Raw genomic sequence first — 18,855 nt, forward strand, 5'->3', positions numbered from 1 at the left:
AAAACAAAAACATGAGCACAAAGAGTAAATGAATTGAACTTCATAAAAATTAAAAATGTCCTTCAAAGGACACTATCAAGAAAATAAAACATAATACAAATGATGGGAGGAAAAATTATAATATCTGATAAAGGTCTAGGATACAGAGCATATAAAGAACTCTTATAAATATAAAACTGAAAAAACAAATAACCCAATTTAAAAGTGGGTGAAAATTTTGAATAAGCAATTCTCCAAAAGAAGCTATGCAAAATGGCTGATAATAACAGCCAATAATGAAAAGATGCTTGACATCATTAGTCATCAAGGAAATGAAAATCAGTATCACTATGAGATACTATTTCACACCCACAGAGATAGCTAGAATAAAAAAGTTAGATGACAACAAGTTTTGGTGAGAATGTAGAGAAATCAGAGCCTTAACAAACTGCTGGTAGAAATACAAATGGTGCAGCCTCTTTAGAAACAGTTTGCAGTTCCTCAAAAAGTTTAACAGAGTGACCATATAATCCAACAACTTGACTACTAGGAACATTCCAAGAGAATTGCGTAAAAACTTGCATAGTCAAAGAATGGGAAACCCAAATGTCCAAAAATTGATGAATGAATAAACAAAATGTGGCATATCCACACAACAGAATTGTATTGATCCGTGAAGAGAAATGAAATACCAACTCCTGTTATCATATGGATTAATCTTAAAAACATTATGCGAAGGCAAACAAGATCAATACAAAAAGTTGCATATCATCCATATGAATTATATACAAGACTTATATGAAATGTCCAGAATAGGTAAATTCCTAGAGACAGAAAGCAGAATGCAGAATAGTGGCTGCCAGAGGCTGGTGATGGGGAATAAAGAGTTACTGCTAACAGGTAGAATATTTCTTTTGGCAATGATGAAAATATTCTAGAATTAGATAGTGATAATGATTGCATAATTTATTGCAGGCATACCTCAGAGATACTGTGGGTTTGGTTCCACTGCAGTAAAGCAAATATCACAATAAAGTGAGTCACACAATGTTGTTTGGTTTCCCAGCATATAAAAGTTATGTTTACACTATACTATAGCCTATTATGTGTACAATAGCCTTATGTTTAAAATAACAATGTATATATCTTAATTTAAAAGGCCTTTTTTGCTGAAAAATGCTAACAATCATCTGAGACTTCAGGATACTGTAAACTTTTTTGCTGGTGGAGGGTCTTGCTTCAACATTAGTGGATGCTGACTGATGAGAGTGGTGGTTGCTGAAGGTTGGGTGGCTGTAGTAATATTTAAAATAAGGCAACAATGCAGTTTGCCACATAGATTAACTCTTTCTTTCACAAAAGATTCCTCTGTAGCATGTGATACTGTTAGAAAGCATTTTATCCACAGTAGAACTTCTTTTAAAATTAGAGGCAATCCTCTCAAATCCTTCCATTGCTTTAACTAATTTTGTGTAATATTCTAAATGTTTTCTTGTCATTTCAGCAATGTTCACAGCATCTTTACTCAAAGTAAAATTATTTCAAGAAACCACTTTCTTTGCTCATACTTGAGAAGCAGCTCCTCATCCATTCCAGTTTTATCCTGAGATTTCAGCATTTCAGTCACATCTTCAGGCTCCACTTCTAATTCTAATTCTCTTGCTATTTCCACCATATCTGCATTTGCTCTCTCTATTGAAGTCTTGAACCCCTCAAAGTCATCTATGAGAGTTGGAATCAACTTCTTCCAAACTCCTGTTAATGTGGATATTTTGACCTCCTCCCATGAATCACAAATGTTTTTAAGGGCATCTATTACAGAACAATGAATCCTGTTCACAAGGTTTCAATTCTTTGCCCAGATCCATTAGATGAATCATTATCTCTGGCAGCCATAGCCTTACAAAATATATATCTTAAATAATAAGACTTGAAAGTTGAAATTACTCTTTGATTTACAGGCTGAAAAACAGATGTTATATTAGCAGTTATGAAAACATTAATATCCATCAGTACTCTTGGGTGACCAATTTTGTACTGTCAACGAGCAATAATATTTTGCTGAAACTTAAAGTCACCAGCTGCATTTCTCCCTAACAAGAGACTCAGTTTGTCCTCTTAAGCTTTGAAGCCAGACATTGACTTCTCTTCTTTAGCTATGAAAGTTCTAGATGTCACCTATTTCCAGTAGAAGGATGTTTCATCTACATTGAAGTCTGTTGTTTAGTGTAGCCACTTTTACCAATTATCTTAGCTAGACCTTCTGGATAACTTGCTGAAACTTCTACACAGGCCAAAATTGCTTCTTTACTACTTCCAGAACACCATTTACATCTTTTTGTTTCTGAGTTTGGTTTACAACCAGTCTATTTGTTAGATGATAAGCAGACATCTAACAAACAGTCAGTCACTCTTCCTACTTTTAAAACTGTAACTTGCATTATACACCACCAACCTTTAACCCTCACCAAAATGTAAGCTTCTTAAAAGAAGGATCTGTACTTGGTCCATCATTGTATTCACACCCAAACCCAACATCACCCACATAAATGGGTTTTTCATAGTAACTTGTACATATCAGGCCCTAAATAAATGTTTGCTGAATGAATAAACTATCACAGAGATTGTCCTTGGGAGGTAGGAGAGTCGGGTAGAGAGCATAGAGAAAGATTCTGGCTCAGTCACTTATAAACTGGGTAACCCTGGGCCTCAGATTCTTCTGTTTTGAAACAGAGGTAGTAAGAATGCCTTTCTCAAAGGATGTTGTAAGGATTAAATTAGTTAACACGTGGAAAGCACTAAGAACATAACAAGCACTTCATAACTATTAGTATTGTGGTCTCCCCAAAACTTAAACACAGTAATGTCTGCAAAGCATCTAGTCCACACTGAGTGAATGAGTAACTAAATCTGCTCTACCAGTCATGTTGATATTAATAACTCATTCAGACTTTCTCCTTACCTCAAATTTATCCCCTTCTATGTATAGAAAACATTCTTAAAGTTACTATGGAACTACTAAATTGGACTGACTAGCTGCATTCTTTTCCATGTCTTGTGAATTAACCTCCTTAAGAAGAGTAGCCATGTTTTGTTTTTTGAAAATAGTATTATTATTGCTGCTGACGTACTTGTTCTTGTTTTTTGTGTTAATGAGATAAGCTCCTCTATATTCTCCCACCAAAAAAAATGTGTCATGAGTCTGTTGGATAAAACTCTCCTTTTATGGAATTTTAATGGCATATTCTTTTGAAGTTTTATACACATATAGTTATCTATAAATGTTGAACTAGCACTAGTTTGTTCTCTGCCCAGATAATAAAATTAAATGAGAAATATTATCTTGACTCAAAAGATTAATTTAGTAGCATCATCTAATGCAATGTCCAAATTAGCAAGAAATCTAAATTAACATTTACTATGCCCTATTTTTTTTCTTGTCAATGGGCAAAATCAGGGACCTCTGGATTACAATGTACAGTGTAGCACAGTATCTCTTTTTAGTTTCCATATTCCTACAAGAGGTATAACACTAAATTCCTCAAGGCATCATGCCACTTCAGTATGAGTACGTGGAAGAGACAGTGGAGTAAAAGGGGGGACAGATTAGACAATTTCTCCCATCTTATGAACATTTGAGAGAGTTTTCCATTGCTATTCAGAGTTTCAATCCAATTGAAAAAAGACTAATTATCTGTTAAAACAATACATCAATCACATTGTATTGATACAGCTCTGAAACCTTGGAAAAAATTAACTCTTGCAGATGACATGTTTGTCTATGTAGAAAATTCCTAATAATAACAGACTTCTAGAACAAACAAGTGATTATAGTAAGGTTGCAGGACATAGGTTAATATACAAAAGTCAATTGCTTTCCTATATACCAGCAATAAACAACTAAAATTTGAAATTAGAAACACACCATTTACAATAGCACTAAAATATGAAATACTTAGGTGTAAGTCTAATAAAATATTTACAGGATTTATATGATGAAAAGAACAAAGCTCTGATGAAAGTTTGCATTTTCAACCACATCTTCTTTTGCAGAGTTTTACACGCATATAATTATTTACAAATGTTGCCAAACTAATACTCATTTGTTCTCTGTCCAGATAATAAATTTAAATGATGAAAAAAATTAAAAAAGAGATAGTACATGATAATGGCTAATAAGACTCAATATTGTTAAGATTTCAGTAAAGATGTGAGTTCAGACACCTCAGCAAAGCAGATATACAAATGGCAATAAGTATCTGAAAAGATGGTCAACATTGTATGTCATTATGGAATGGAAAATTGAAACAACACTGAAATACTATGGCAAGCCTATTACAATGGTTAAAATCTGAAACACTGACAATACCAAATGCTGGCAAAGACGGACGTCATTAGGATCTCATTCATTGCTGGTAAGGAGGCAAAATGGTACAGCCACTTTGGAAGAAAGTTTGGCAGTTTTGTACAAAGCTAAACACAGTCTTACCATATGATCCAGCAGTCATGCTTGTAGGTATTTACCTGAGTTGGAAACTTATGTCCACAAAAAACCCTGCATGTATATGTTTATAGAAGTTTTATTCATAATTTCCAAATATTGGAAGCAACTGAGACACATTTTTCAATCAGTGAAAAAATAAACAAGTTGTGGTATATTCACTCAATAGACTGTTATCCAGCAATAAGAAAAAATGAAATATCAAGCCACAAAAAAGTATGGGAGATGCTTTGATTCACATTGCTAAGTGAAAGAATCCAGTCTAAAGAGGCCACATACAGACCGCATGATTCTAACTACATGACATTCTAAAGAAGGCAAAACTACAGAGATATAAACAAATCAGTGGTTACTAGGAGTTCAGGGGTAAAAAGGGAAGGATGAGTTGGTTGATAGATTTTTACCATATGATTTGTATGATATGTAATCACGGATATGTGATGTTATACATTTATCAAAACCCATAAAACTATAAAACATAAGGAATGAATCCTAATGTTAAATATGCACTTATGTAATGTATTAATGCTGGCTCATCAATTGTAATAAATGTACCATACTGATGTAAGATAAGGGAGAGTGCAGAGGGAGAGAGAGCGTATGGAAATTTTCTATTTTCTGTTCAAATTTTCTAGAAACCTAAGCTGGCTCTAAGGTATAAAATATATTAATTAGAAAAGCTTTACCCATCAAAAATAGAAAATTTAACTCACAACAAATTATTGATTACCCATAGATATAAAATACACACATAAATAACTATGCACCTACATATACACATCCAAATAAAACACATCTATTCACCATACGTTTTAAATATTTACTGTTATTTTCCCTCTCTTAATGTAATGCTTCTACAAGGACTAACATGGTAAAGGAGAGGTGAGGAAATTTAGGCGGTGATAGTGAATTATGCTTACAAGAAATTTACTAGTGAATAGGACTGAAATGAATAGTCGTGAGCATCTTAGAGTCTAGGAAAGAATTATTTTTAAGCTACATAATTATGTCAGCTATAAAAATATGCAGTTAGTAGCTCATTAAATTTTATTCTGTAGTTATTTCACTTTCTTGTCAAGAAATATGAATACTTGATTATAAAACTACATACCAAAAAAAAGTTCAAATTTTCCCAATGCATGAAAATGTGAGTAAAACAAAATAAGCACATACCAATAATTGATCGATGCTGACCATTAGAACACTCTCATATTGTTTGCCATCTTTACCTTCAATATCACAATCAGATGATGCTACTGGCAACAGAACAAGGATCAGGGGAGGAAGTCCAAAGATATACCTAAAAGAAACTGAATTCAACAGTAAATAAGAATGTGCTAAATGTTATATCATATTGCATTTGATTGTGGGGTTTCAATGGACTGGACCATTTATTTCCAATAATTTTAAAAATACATCTTGATTTGGAGATACTACAGGAAGAACCCCAAAAGTTGAACTTATGTAACAACCAAAGTGGAACAGTATTTTGGAGTGTAGCATCCTTTCACTTTTTTATTTTGCAATTACTCTTTAGGAAAGTGTAAAACAAGAGTGATGAAATCAGAGACTGCTTCTGAAAAACACTCAAGGGTGTTAATCAATTTGAATTTATGTTGAACATCCCCATAAGAAAAGACATCCACAGGTTAAGAGATGCACTACATTTCAAAGAGTTACATATTGTTGAAATTTTATGATGTACTGCACATAATTGTATATTTTGGTAAAACTTGATGGTAGTTTGTATGTCTATTTGATTATTGGAGGCAACACTGTGGGAGGGATTGCACTGTAACTACTGTAACTGCACGCTTTCTTTTTAACAATGAACCCTGAAGGGTTTACATTCCCAAAAGTCTTACAAAGTTTATGTTTGTATTTTGGGACTCCTCTCCTATCCTTTCACTATCTTCTGTCTCTGAATCCCCAGAGACTCAGAATCCTTTCAAACACAGCGCTGTCCAGCTTCTTGTCATGTTAGAAAAACTCAATAAATAAATTCACATCCTCAGATAGAAACCAATGATTTCTATCTGGTTTTTTGTTTGTTTGTTTGTTTTTGGTTTTTTTGTTGTTGTTTTTTTGTTTTTGTTTTTTTGTTTGTTTGTTTGTTTTTTGAGACGGAGTCTCGCTCTGTCGTCCAGGCTGGAATGCAGTGGCCGGATCTCAGCTCACTACAAGCTCCGCCTCCCGGGTTCACGACATTCTCCTGCCTCAGCCTCCCGAGTAGCTGGGACTACAGGTGCCCGCCACCTCGCCCGGCTAGTTTTTTGTATTTTTTAGTAGAAACGGGGTTTCACTGTGTTAGCCAGGATGGTCTCGATCTCCTGACCTCGTGATCCGCCCGTCTCGGCCTCCCAAAGTGCTGGGATTACAGGCTTGAGCCACCGCGCCCGGCCCCCTCTACCTGTTTTTGATAACTCTTCCCAATTAGGAGCAATTGTCTAATCAAAAGGACTGAAATAAATGGTATTATTTCAGGCCGAAAAATGGAAAGCCAGTGGTTCCCACAAACATTAAAATCTGATCATACAGGGACCTATTTCTTCATAAAACTGCCATAGTGTTTTATTTATTATCTTTTTGTAAACTCTGAGGCATGTTGATGATATATTTCCTGTGAATTTCCCAAATGAACTTTAATTGTACTCGAATGCAAGACATTTCACTTGTGTGCCTTCTCTGATTACGAGTACAAGCAACACTCCTTCAAATCCAAGGAACTAATATTGTGACAGCCTGAAGACTGTTAGGGATATCACAAAGTTTCCAGTAACACTGTCATCCATTATATCATGATCTGTCATATTAAACCATCAATAACACCTCCCAATAAATCAAATGACCCATGTTATTACAAATAGAGAACATTGTCTGGGTAGCAGTTATGAAAACAAACAAAAATCTAACTTCTCATCTGCGTATGTGACAAGAAAATAAGAGAAACAAAAATCCAATAATTTTATTTATACAAATCTATTCATAACTCTGCCACTAAGTGCCTATATGCATGATGAGCATGAATTAACTCAGGAGACAGATAATGATGATGATGCTAGTTACCTTTAATTGAGTACCTGCCATGTGTCAGGAACTTTATATATAAAATCTCTAATACATATATATATATATGGGAGTGTGTATGTGTGTGTGTGCGTGTGTGTGATATATATATAAAATTTGTAAATATCCAAAAAGATCTGCAAATTAGTCTTTCTGTAACACATACATAGTAGGTGCCAGGTATGGATGCTAACTTGAATTTGTTGCTTTACCGGGATTTGATTAGCAATGGCCATAATCTATTGATAACATGTAATCACATTTGTCTTCTGAATGAAGTTTTGCCTCTCTCTTCTACTCCTGTCCCTTCATCCTAAAGATCCTCAGTGATTGATTGCTAATTTAAAAAAATATTCTGGCAATTAAAAATGTACACTCAGATTTAAGGGGGACCAGAGCAGATTTCTTAATAATACATATTTAATATACTGTACAGTGGTGAAGTCTGTGTATCTATCACTTGAATAGTGAACATTGTACCCAATGGGTAATTTTGTAATCCTTATCCTCCTCCTGCTCTCCCACCTTTCCGAGTCTCCAATGCCTATTATTCCACTCTGTATGTCCATTTGTACCACTGTTTAGCTCTCAGTTATAAGTAAGAACATGCAGTATTTGGCTTTCTGAGTCATTTCACTTAGATAATGACCTCGAGTTTCATCCATTTTGATGCAAAAGACATGATTTAACTCTTTCTTATGGCTGAGTACTATTCCATGGTATACATGTACCACATTTTCTTTTTTTTTTTCCCCTTTCTTTTTGAGACAGGGTCTCACTCTGCTGCCCAGGCTGGAGTGCAGTGGCATGATCATAGTTCACCGAAGTCTCAAATTCCTGGGTTCAAGATATCCTCCTACCTCAGTGTTTTGAGTAACTAAGACAACAAGTGTGCCCCACCATGCCCAGTTAGTTTTTTAAAATTTGTTTTTAGAGGACAGCTCTTACTCTTTTACCCAGGCCGGTCTTGAACTCCTGGGCTCAAGCAATCTTCCTGCCTTGGCCTTCTTGAGTGTCAGAATTACAAGCATAAGCCACCATGCCTGGCTGTACCGCATTTTCTTTATCCAATCCTCTGTTGATGGACATTCGGATGATCAATTGCTAGTTATTCATCAGATTCTGACCTTGTAATCAGATTTGTATAGATTGTATGGAATCATACTTTTATTTTCTCTGTCATCTTACAGGTGTCCAAAAGATATACTTCAGGAGGAGTAGATGACAGAGGAAAAATTATATAACGTATCACTTGAAATGAGCTTAAAGGAGAATATAATAAAATGATTAAATGCTAGAGTGAAAGGGATACTTTTACCGTTATCATAAATATTATTTCAAAGGTCCACCTTTTGTTTTAATACATGAGGTTGTTTTACTTTCTGTGAGTACTAGCTGTCTTCTTCACCCCAATTTTCCGTAGTTAAGTGCTCCCCAAATTTAAATCAACCTATTTATTCACTGGATAGCATTTTGTCCATTCTTTCCAATGATGGTTGTTGGAAAATTCAGTCTTTTTGTGTATTACACATACTTTCTCAATTTTGAAACATAATTTGTCTTGCCTGTTAAGAGTGTTTTCTGTTGCCATTGTTGTCATTGAATAATTAGTCCCAGACAGACTGTGGCAATGTAAAAAGCACAGAGGTTTTGGAACATAGACACTTGAGACTTTTGACTTGTAAGACAATGGTTTGTGTGACTGTGTAAATGAAGAGCATCTCTTAAGATCACTTACCTGATTTCTAAAATGAAAACTTTAGCCTAAATGATCTTTTTCATCTCGCAGACACCTTATTCTAAGAATCTACCTGGCCATCCAAATGCAGAAACTCTTTAGATCTGAAATTGCCTCAGGGACAATGCTGCAAACATACCTAGGGCCTTGGACCCACATCTCATAGGTCCCCAGCTCTCCCATTAATGATGTGGCTTGGTAGTTTGGTCTGTAATTGAAGACCTTTCTCCTACATCACATAGAGAGTAACATATTAAGATTGGCTGGTTTGAGAGTGCTTTGGACATTGTTGTCACACCCACTCCCCACCATCCTGAACTTTTAATTAGGTTACCAAAAAGATAAATCATAAGAACAATGCAAGGCAAGCGTGGGCTTGTGGGATTGCCCTTACTTCCCCTGAAGAGGCTGAAATTGGAGAATTTGTTTTCAGTAGGGAATTTGGTTAAACCAGAATGAGGTCTGTCTAAAAATTCTTGTTGGTTTTTAATGTAAGCCAAATAATACATTCAATCCTCAGATGCTTAAGTTATGGGGGTAAAAGTGAACATAAATAGTTTTCTACAATCCATCAACTCCAGTCTTTATCAGTCTTTAAAACCAGTTTTTACTGAATGTCCATTGCATAGACCTATTTTCACTGATAATTTGATTCCATAACCACTTCATGAGGAAGTAGGTAAGTACTGCAAGTTATTCACATTTATAGATGGAGAATCTGGGGCACAGAAACAGTTATGTAGGAAAACTCCAGGCCGGGCACGGTGGCTCACGCCTGTAATCCCAGCACTTTGGGAGGCCGAGGCAGGCGGATCACGAGGTCAGGAGATCGAGACCATCCTGGCTAACACGGTGAAACCCCGTCTCTACTAAAAACACAAAAAATTAGCCGGGCGTGGTGGCGGGCGCCTATAGTCCCAGCTACTGGGAAGGCTGAGGGCTGAGCAGGAGAATGGCGTGAACCCAGGAGGTGGAGCTTGCAGTGAGCGGAGATTGCGCCACTGCACTCCAGCCTGGGTGACAGAGCCAGACCCCGTCTCAAAAAAAAACAAACAAACAAACAAACAAAAAAAAAAACAAAGAAAGAAAGAAAGAAAACTCCTTTTGTATTTTTCTCTTTCTTTCTTTCTTTCTTTCTTTCCTTTCTTTCTCTCTCTCTTTCTCTCTTTCTTTCTCCCTCCCTCCCTCCCTCCCTCCCTCCCCTCTCTTCCCCCCTTCTTTCTTTCTTTCGATGGAGTCTCATTCTGTCACCTCGGCTGGAGTGCAATGGTGCGATCTCGGCTCACTGCAACCTCAGCTTCCCAGGTTCAAGTGATTCTCCTGCCTCAGCCTCCTGAGTAGCTGGGATTACAGGCGCTAGCCACAATGCCTGGCTAATTTTTTTTGTAATTTTAGTAGAGACAAGGTTTCACCATGTTGGCCAGGCTGGTCTCGAACTCCTGACCTAAGGCGATCTGCCCACCTCAGCCTCCCCAACTGTTGAGATCACAGGCTTGAGCCACCCCTGGTTGGAAAATTCCTGTATATAATATAGATATGGAATTCAAATCCAAGTCTGTCACGTTGAAGAGTCTAGAACCTCAGCTTTTAGGCACTGAACTACATTGTTTTCTTAAAAAATAACCATATATGTGTAGTCAAGGGGATTGTACAAAAACCTATCTCCCTGTGCATGAACCTCACTAGGGTACTTCCTGGCCAAACTGTGGTACTGCATCATATGATCTTATTTCAGAAAAAGACTAAATATTTGTTCTTATTACAGTAGGTTATGTGTCAGGGTTAAAAGCAGAAAAAAAAGTCACATACATGAGTGTGAATATGACATGTAAGTTCGTTCTATGAAATGGCCTTTTCCATGTTTTAAAAAAATATTCAAACACTAATGTGATGCAGTTTGTAATTCTACTTTATACCTGTTCAGGGTTTCTAATGTTAGTTCTCTATTATTAGTTTTTGAGACAGGGCATCACTCTGTTGCCTAGGCTGGAGTATAGTTGTAAGATCATGGCTCACGGCAGCCTTGACTTCCAGGTTCAAGCAATCCTCCTGCCTCAGCCTCCCGAGTAGAGTCTGTTTTTTATTGCTATTCAACTTTCTGGTCCTCAAATATGATGAAATTACCCTAACCAGATAACCACATAGTAGATCCTCAACTACTTCAACTCTCAAAAGAAATGGCAAAGACAAAGGGTAAAGAGTAACCTTATGTGCACTCTTGATGGAACAAACTTCTAGTGAAATCTCTTGAAACAAACTGCAGGAAGCCATGCATTATAATCATTATTATTAGAATTTTAATATTTTGTCTGCTAATGAAAACTTATAACCCATGATTCATATAGCTGTACTTCAGGAAGTAAAGGCTCTTTCTGAAAAATGCACACGCTTGCTTCCTTTTCTCGGTTTACCTTTCTACTTTAGGGCAGAGGTGTTGCAAGGATTAGAACCAAAGGTGATCCAGAAAGAAGAAACTGCAGGAGAACTATGGGCATTGCAAGGAAAATAGAGTTGTGCTCAATTTTTAGTTTTACAATAAGCTCCGGGAGGACACTCCTTAGAAGTCTTCCATAATTATGTCGGCTATTCTTTCCGCTCTCCCTATCTGTGTTTTGTTACTGAGCTGGTACTCCTTGGTTGTGTCAGTTCTTGATTCTTTACCCACGGGAGTGGAAAGAAGTCTTGATCTAACGGAGTAGCCATCAAAAGAAAGAGCAGTCAGTTTCCTATTCCTGCACGCTCCCCCCAGCTGTCTTCTTGCTTGAGGAAGTAGTTACTGTAAAGCATTCCAATTTTCCTAAGCAGATCTTTTCCCCTCACATCCCTTTTTCCTCTTTTTTTATTCCAGTAACTTTTTTGCTCTTTCATTGGTCATACATGACTGCCATCCGAATCCAACCCTCCTGAATTCTGTCCCTGTCCATTCTAAATCCGTATTCTGCACAAATAAGACACATTAGGTCTCAACACTAGTCTAGAAGTCAGAGTCATGCCTATTTCATTCTGCCTCCATCGAGAAGCGCCCGTAGGAAAAAAAAAATAATAACAACAATAAAACAGAAGCTGGCCTTGTCTCAGCGCCAGCCCCAGGACTGGTTTCCCAGCAATAGGCGCAAGGTACAGCCCTGTCGGAAACTCCCAGTCTCACTCGGGGAAAAATGGGGTTTTCCGGAGACCTGTTTCCCTAGGGTTTAAAAGCGCGTCGCGTGGGAGCTTCGCTTTCACTTCTCTAGGGAGTTCTGAGCTGCAAGAGCCCAGCTACTCGCCGAACCCGGGTCGTCTGCGTGAGTAACTTGGGGCGTCCAGGAGCACGGGAAGGGCGCCAGACAGACAGAGAGCCTTTGGCTGCCTCTGAGACCGGCTGTAGGCTGCCACAGCTGAGCGGCGCGGAGGCTGAAGCGTTCCGTCTCCGGACAGAAAGCAGGCGTCGGGGACTGCTACTCGCAGCCTGCCAGGGGCAGCAGCAGCGCCAGGTTCAAGTGACTATGGGCCAGGATACTCAAGCGCAGCTGGCGGCCGCCCGTGGGAGAGCCAGTGCTCTCCGCAGGTCCAAAGTGCAAGGCCGGGCTATTCCCGGACTTGCCTAGGCGCAGGGGCCCCCAACGTGTCCCGGATTGCCCCGGCGCGCCTGGCGCGCGAACTTGTGCGCAAGGGAGAAGAGTGCTTACCATGGAACATGGTCTGCGGGAGGTGGGCGTAGTCATGATGACCGCAACTGGAGCAGGAGCAAACTCTCACCGCCCATAGTCACTCCCAGGACCCTGGTCTTCCGCGGAGTTGCCGAGTCTGCGTTGGGCAGGATGATCTCTGAAACTGGTTCCTCTTACCCACGCCGCGCCTGCTGTTTCATCCATCCCAGGGGGGGCGGCACACACCACGGCCTGGTTCTGCGCTTTGCCTTTTCCATAACTTCCGTAGGATCCGCCAGCAATGTACTTTCAGTTTCTACTTTGCGCTTGGTCTGCAGGTTCAAGTTTTGGGGTAATCAGCATGGAACCTTCATTATCCCCTCTCTCCTGGGCACCTGCTTCCCGCGCACCTGGACGAGGACCAGAGGAGGGCGCGAATTTCCAAATCACCGCAGGAGAAACCAACTGGCCTGAATCAATGCGATTCTGGGTAAAAGACTTTCCAGATGACCTCTCAACGCCTTGGCAACGCTTGGCGGCTGGGAGCTAAAACCATGAGTTGTTAATATGTGCACGGAAGCCACAAGTGTGCAAGACGCAAGCTGGGTTATTGGAAGCGGACGACACCAAGGAGGCGTTGACGCGGATGTGGTGGACGTTGCCAAGTCGTCTCTTAAAAAAAGGAAGTGAAGAATGATTAAGAGGGTCACGCCCTCTACCACTCCAACCTCTCTAATCAGTCTCTTTCTGTTCTGTCTACTGTACATGCACCTGCTCAGGTGAGACCTCAAGGAAAAATAATCCTGTGGGTCCACCTAATCTGGTAAGTGTTACATTTAGAAAATCAAACCCCGAATTAAATGGAGGACGTGGAAACTGACAGTAATATTTGACTATGACTTCCACGTGCACATTTATCTGAATTGGTTAATAAATCAAACTATCCATTTTGAATGCGTGCCACTGAAATGTTAACTTTTTCCTGGGCTTGAATTATGTAGCTTATTTGCTACATTAGTTTGGTTTCTGCTATTCTGCAGAAACCCTGCTTAGATGAAGGTGGATAATGTCAACCAGTAAAGACAGCGATAATAATAACGACTATCATTTATCTAGCATTTGCTCTCTGCCAGTGTTGTGCTAAGTATTTTATGTATATCATCTCTGGCAAAACTTTGTGTGAGGTAGACCATTTTCTTATCTGCACTTTACAGATGTGGGGACTGAGACTTCCTTAAGTAACTTTCGAAAGTTCACTTAGCTAACTGAGCTTAGACAGACTTGCTGCATTTGGGCTGTAGAAACTCCTGCTTGGAACTCCTGTGAATAAAGTAATAATGTGCACACTGATGCCGGGAGGGAGACAACAGGACGTGTGTGGCTTTGCCCCAGTGTGGGGACTTCAGGAACAGTTCCTGGAGTTTGTGACTTCTAAATTGACACTTGAAGAGGAATGAACTTGGGGCTGGTAAGGAGTATGTCACATTCTGTCATAGTGTGAACAAGGAAGAGGAAAAGAGGAGGGAAGGAGAAAGGAAAAAAAAAAAAAAAAGAATGGCAATGAACTAGTGAAAACAGAGTTGCTCAAGCCTGAAACTTGGGTCTCTGATTTCCTTTTTTCGTCTCACTTCCCACATCAAATCCATAGACAAGTGCTGTCTGCTCCATCTCCAAAATTAACCCTAAGGTGACTATGGACTGTCTAAGGGATCTTCCGGCTTTCACTTTTGCCCACAACCCTTCATTCTTCTCAGAGCAGCAGGATATCTGATTCCACTTTGTGCCCCGCCCTCTGGTCACTTCCCACTGGGTACCAGGCCCTCAGTGCCCTGGTGATCTGGGCCCTGCTGCCCTCTCTGACGTTTCCTGGCACCATGTCACTATCCTCCAGCCACACTGGCATTTCTCTTGCGACCCAGTGTCCACTTAGTATGGTCTCTAGCCCATGACTGGCACAGAGTGACAGAGTAAGAGAGAACAGGTGAGTGGGAATGCATGAGTGAATATGTGTGAAAGAGAAAGTGCGTGAAAGCAGAAGGAAATAGAATGAAAGAGGAAGAGAAGGGGGTAAGTAAATGGAAAAGAGAGACAGAATGGAGTGAGAAAAGCCACATATTTCCATTTGACTGGAACCTAGAGTGGGAGGTGGGGAGGAGGACAGACATGACACTGGAATGAGCTTTAAAAATGATTTCTATAATGAAACATGCCTAGCTTGGGGATTTATTTATTTATTTTAAATCCCTAAGAGCAGCAGCATTGAAGTATGTAACTGTTCACTGTTCATAGCCTGCACCTTTTTTTTTTTTTTTTTTTTAACTTTCCAGGAACAAAGTAAAAGAGCATCCATCAATAATTTACACAAAAGGAAATCCGTCTTCCTTTTTATCACAATCACCATAAATCCAGGCAGAATAAGGGTTGTACATACCTGAACTTTTGGGAAGCCTGAAAGGAAGTTATTCAGAGCTGCAGGAGAGGCAATGTAAACGTTACACTGGATTCTGCCCCCAACTATAAAGAATCTGTCTGAAGAGAATATTCATAAAGCTTTGGGAATTGTTATGGTTATATGAAATGGGCACATTCTAACAATATCAAGTAATGATTTATTTTTCTGTCTATGAGATAATTAGTGCCATTTAGAAAAAAATCCAAAATGAAGTCTTAAATTAGCTTTTGATATTTTGATAAACTGAATATTCTTTTTTATAAGATAGATGAACAAGGATAAAATGTTTTATAAATGTTTAAAATGCTAATGTTTTATGATTAAAGAAATGGAGTGGTTACTATTATATTTGCTCATAGACTCAATGAACCGGACAGAAAAGCCTTTAAGGGGACAAAATAGTAAATACATTTTATGAATTATGGTAAATAAATGTTAAAAGAGAAGACAACATTCTCAGAATGATCAATATAATGTAATAGAAGAAGTTCAAATAAAATTATATGATGTCAATATAAAGAGAAAATTATTGAACATTAACCAATATCTTTTTAATGTTCTACAGTCTTCAGTCAGAATAGTCAATAATTATAAACCGGAAAATATTTTTTGATTAATATCTGAACTATTTTTACCCAACTTAATATGACCACTTTTTATAGTCTGTGATCTGAATTCTATCTATCATTCTATCTATGGGTAGTATGAAGTTCTTTTTACTTAACTTTCCAGTAATAATATTCAACATATTTAAAACACACACAGCCACAGAGCCAACATTATGGATATATGATCTGTGTAATTGCACAGGGCCTTGTACTTCATTTGATGCTCTGCTGTCACTGTATTGAAATTCCTCATTTTTAGATAAAGGGACTCTTATTTTCATTTTGCACTGGGTTTCACAAATTCTATAACGGTCATGCACACTCATACATGTTAAGTTACACATTGTGGATAGCAGTGCATGTCTTTGAGGTGATTTCAGTTTGGTGGGAAAAACAGATATTAAATATCTAATTTCAAAGATGAAAAATATTATTAAAAGAGAAACATGATATATTATGTGAATCAGAAGTTTAAAGTAGTATAGGCCCGTTTTTATATTTAAATGCAGATCCATAAAGACTAATTTACCTGCCCAACAAACAAGCAGCTATGAGAGGATGACCTGTAATTTGATAAAATTTAAATCTTACCAAATGACTAATGAACGTCTATTTACATGATCATGGGTTTTTTTGCTGCATTCCTAAATAAACCATAAATTTAACATAATGCAACATTCAAACTGGTAATATTTAACCTAGAATTTTACAGTTGTAGTCATAATTGGGTTATGTTTATTTTTCATTTTATATTCAACTGATATTGGGCTAGTTTTGTCAGGTTATGCTAGTTTCATAAAATAAATTGGGAACTGTATTGTTTTCTAAAACTGTCAACTGTTTAAATGTGTGAAATATGTGTTTAAACATATTTGTTTCTGACTGACTTACTGGAGTTCAACAATAAAACTTACTTGATTCCATGGATGAAGCCCAGGGATAGGATGAGACTGTCAGTTTTGAGCATTACAAGTATGAAAACGAAAAAGGGTTTATTTTGAAGGCTGAATCAAAATGGCCATGTCAGACTGTCAGAACTTTGCTGGAGATGGGTGTGTTAGCATATCAGTGATGGCCAGAGCCATGGAAATGAATGCAGATACTCAACCTGCGTGTTAGAAGACAGAAGAGAGAACTAATGCTAGCAGGAACCTTGGGGCATGAGCAAACCTAAAAAGCTGAGAAAGGGGTGGAGAAAGGGGTGCCCATCAACAAAACAGACAAATACATAGTAGGTAGTAGCAAAGTGGAAAAGTCAGAAGGCGACGGAAAATAGAATTTCAAGATAGAGTAAGTAGCCAGTATTTCCAAATGTCACAAAGAGGTTGAATAAGATGGAGACTGAAAAGTGTGTCTATTAAATTTGGCAGAGCAGAGATTATCCATGATCTTCATGGCAACAGTTTGAGAAGAGCAGTGTAGATGCAAACAATATTCTAGTTTGCAGGGGTTGAGAGAAGAAAGAAAGAAAGTAACAGAGTACAACTTTTACAAAACGTTTGGTAATAATAAAAGGGATAGGGTAATGATTTGAGAGGCATGGAATTTTTTATTTTCAATTATAAGAAACACTTGAGCATATTTATATATTAATTGATAAAATTAGGTTCTGCAGAACGGAGAAAGCATGGAACCTAGAAACCCAAGAGACTCCGTTGATTTTTTTTTCTTATTTTCTCTTCATTTCTCCCTCCTCTTTAATTTCTGACCCAAAATTCTATAATTCTGAACAATCAGAATCCACTCTCTATCTGGGACCTAAATTTATGTTTCTTACTGAAATGTTCCCATTGGCACTCGTCTAATTCTGGATTGAGTATTGACTTGTCTAAGAAAGAAGTCTAATATTTCCCAAATCGCCTTTCAGAGAGGGCAACTGTAGCTTTTACATAGATTGCATTATCCAATCCCTTTATATGCTAATGTTGCATTGTTGGCAATCAGGGCTTTCTTTTATATACAGTCTGGCATTGCTTAACAATATATTCTGAGAAATAATAAATTAACCTTTGCTTACTGTAACTTTTTTACTTTATAAACTTTTAATTTTTTTTTAACTTTTTGACTCTTGTCATAACATTTGACTTAAAACACGAACACATTGTACAGCTGTTCAAAATATTTTCTTTCTATCCTTATTCTATACACTTTTTTCTTACTTTTTAAACTTTTTTGTTAGAAACTAAGACACAAACACACATATTAGCTTAGGCCTACATGGTGTCAGGATCATCATCACTGTCTTCCATTTCCACATCTTGTCCCACTGGAAAATTCTTCAGGGACAATAACATGCATGAGCTGTCATTTCTTATGATAACAATGCCTTCTCCTGGAGTACCTCCTGAAGGAGCTACCCCAGGCTGTTTTACAGTTAACTTTGTTTTTTAATAAGTGGAAGGAGTACACTCTAAAATAGTGATAAAAGTATAGTAAAAACATAAACCAATAACATAATTGTTTATTATCAAGTATTGGGTACTGTACAGTACTGCATGTGCTATACTTTTATAGGACTGGCAGTGCAGTAGGTTTGTTTATGACAACATCACCACAAACACATGAGTAATGGGTTGTGCTAAAGTTGTTAAAATAGCTACAATGTCACTAGGTGATAGGCATTGTTCAGCTCCATTATAATCTTAGACCACTGTCCTATATGCAGTTCTTTTTTATACAATGCATGATTGTGCTAGATTTTGGAGGGACTATGCTTTTAACCATTGCCTTTATAGAAGATTAATTAGAAAAGAATACACTTACAACAAATTTCTTCATGCAAACTGAAAAAAATGTAAACATATTTTGTTTAAATCACTGGATAGATTCCCTTTATATGATCCAGTTACTATATGAAGATGTCAAACTGTTCTTATGAGCTC

At 37.8% G+C, this 18,855-nt stretch overlaps 1 protein-coding gene and 1 long non-coding RNA gene across 9 annotated transcripts in view; one reads left to right on the top strand and one right to left on the bottom strand.

Annotated features, from left to right (window-relative positions):
- The window catches only part of IL7 (interleukin 7), a 61,663-nt gene extending 48,100 nt beyond the window's left edge, over positions 1-13,563 (bottom strand). For both annotated transcript variants that reach the window (XM_021942453.1, XM_009213242.3), the window contains exons 1-2: positions 12,953-13,563; positions 5,654-5,790 (exon numbers count right to left, since the gene is read on the bottom strand). In XM_021942453.1, the coding sequence (XP_021798145.1) occupies positions 5,654-5,790; positions 12,953-12,962 (147 nt within the window). In that variant the 5' untranslated portion in view covers positions 12,963-13,563. The remainder of the gene's footprint in view (positions 1-5,653; positions 5,791-12,952) is intronic.
- Positions 13,564-13,628: 65 nt separating this feature from the next.
- Positions 13,629-18,855, top strand: part of LOC103886908 — a 134,945-nt gene continuing 129,718 nt past the window's right edge. For all 7 annotated transcript variants that reach the window (XR_002523862.2, XR_001905647.3, XR_002523863.2 and 4 more), the window contains exon 1: positions 13,629-13,736. This is a non-coding gene — a long non-coding RNA (uncharacterized LOC103886908). The remainder of the gene's footprint in view (positions 13,737-18,855) is intronic.

Source organism: Papio anubis, chromosome 8 (assembly GCF_008728515.1).
Source record: "Papio anubis isolate 15944 chromosome 8, Panubis1.0, whole genome shotgun sequence".
In the NCBI taxonomy this organism is placed as follows: Eukaryota; Metazoa; Chordata; class Mammalia; order Primates; family Cercopithecidae; genus Papio; species Papio anubis.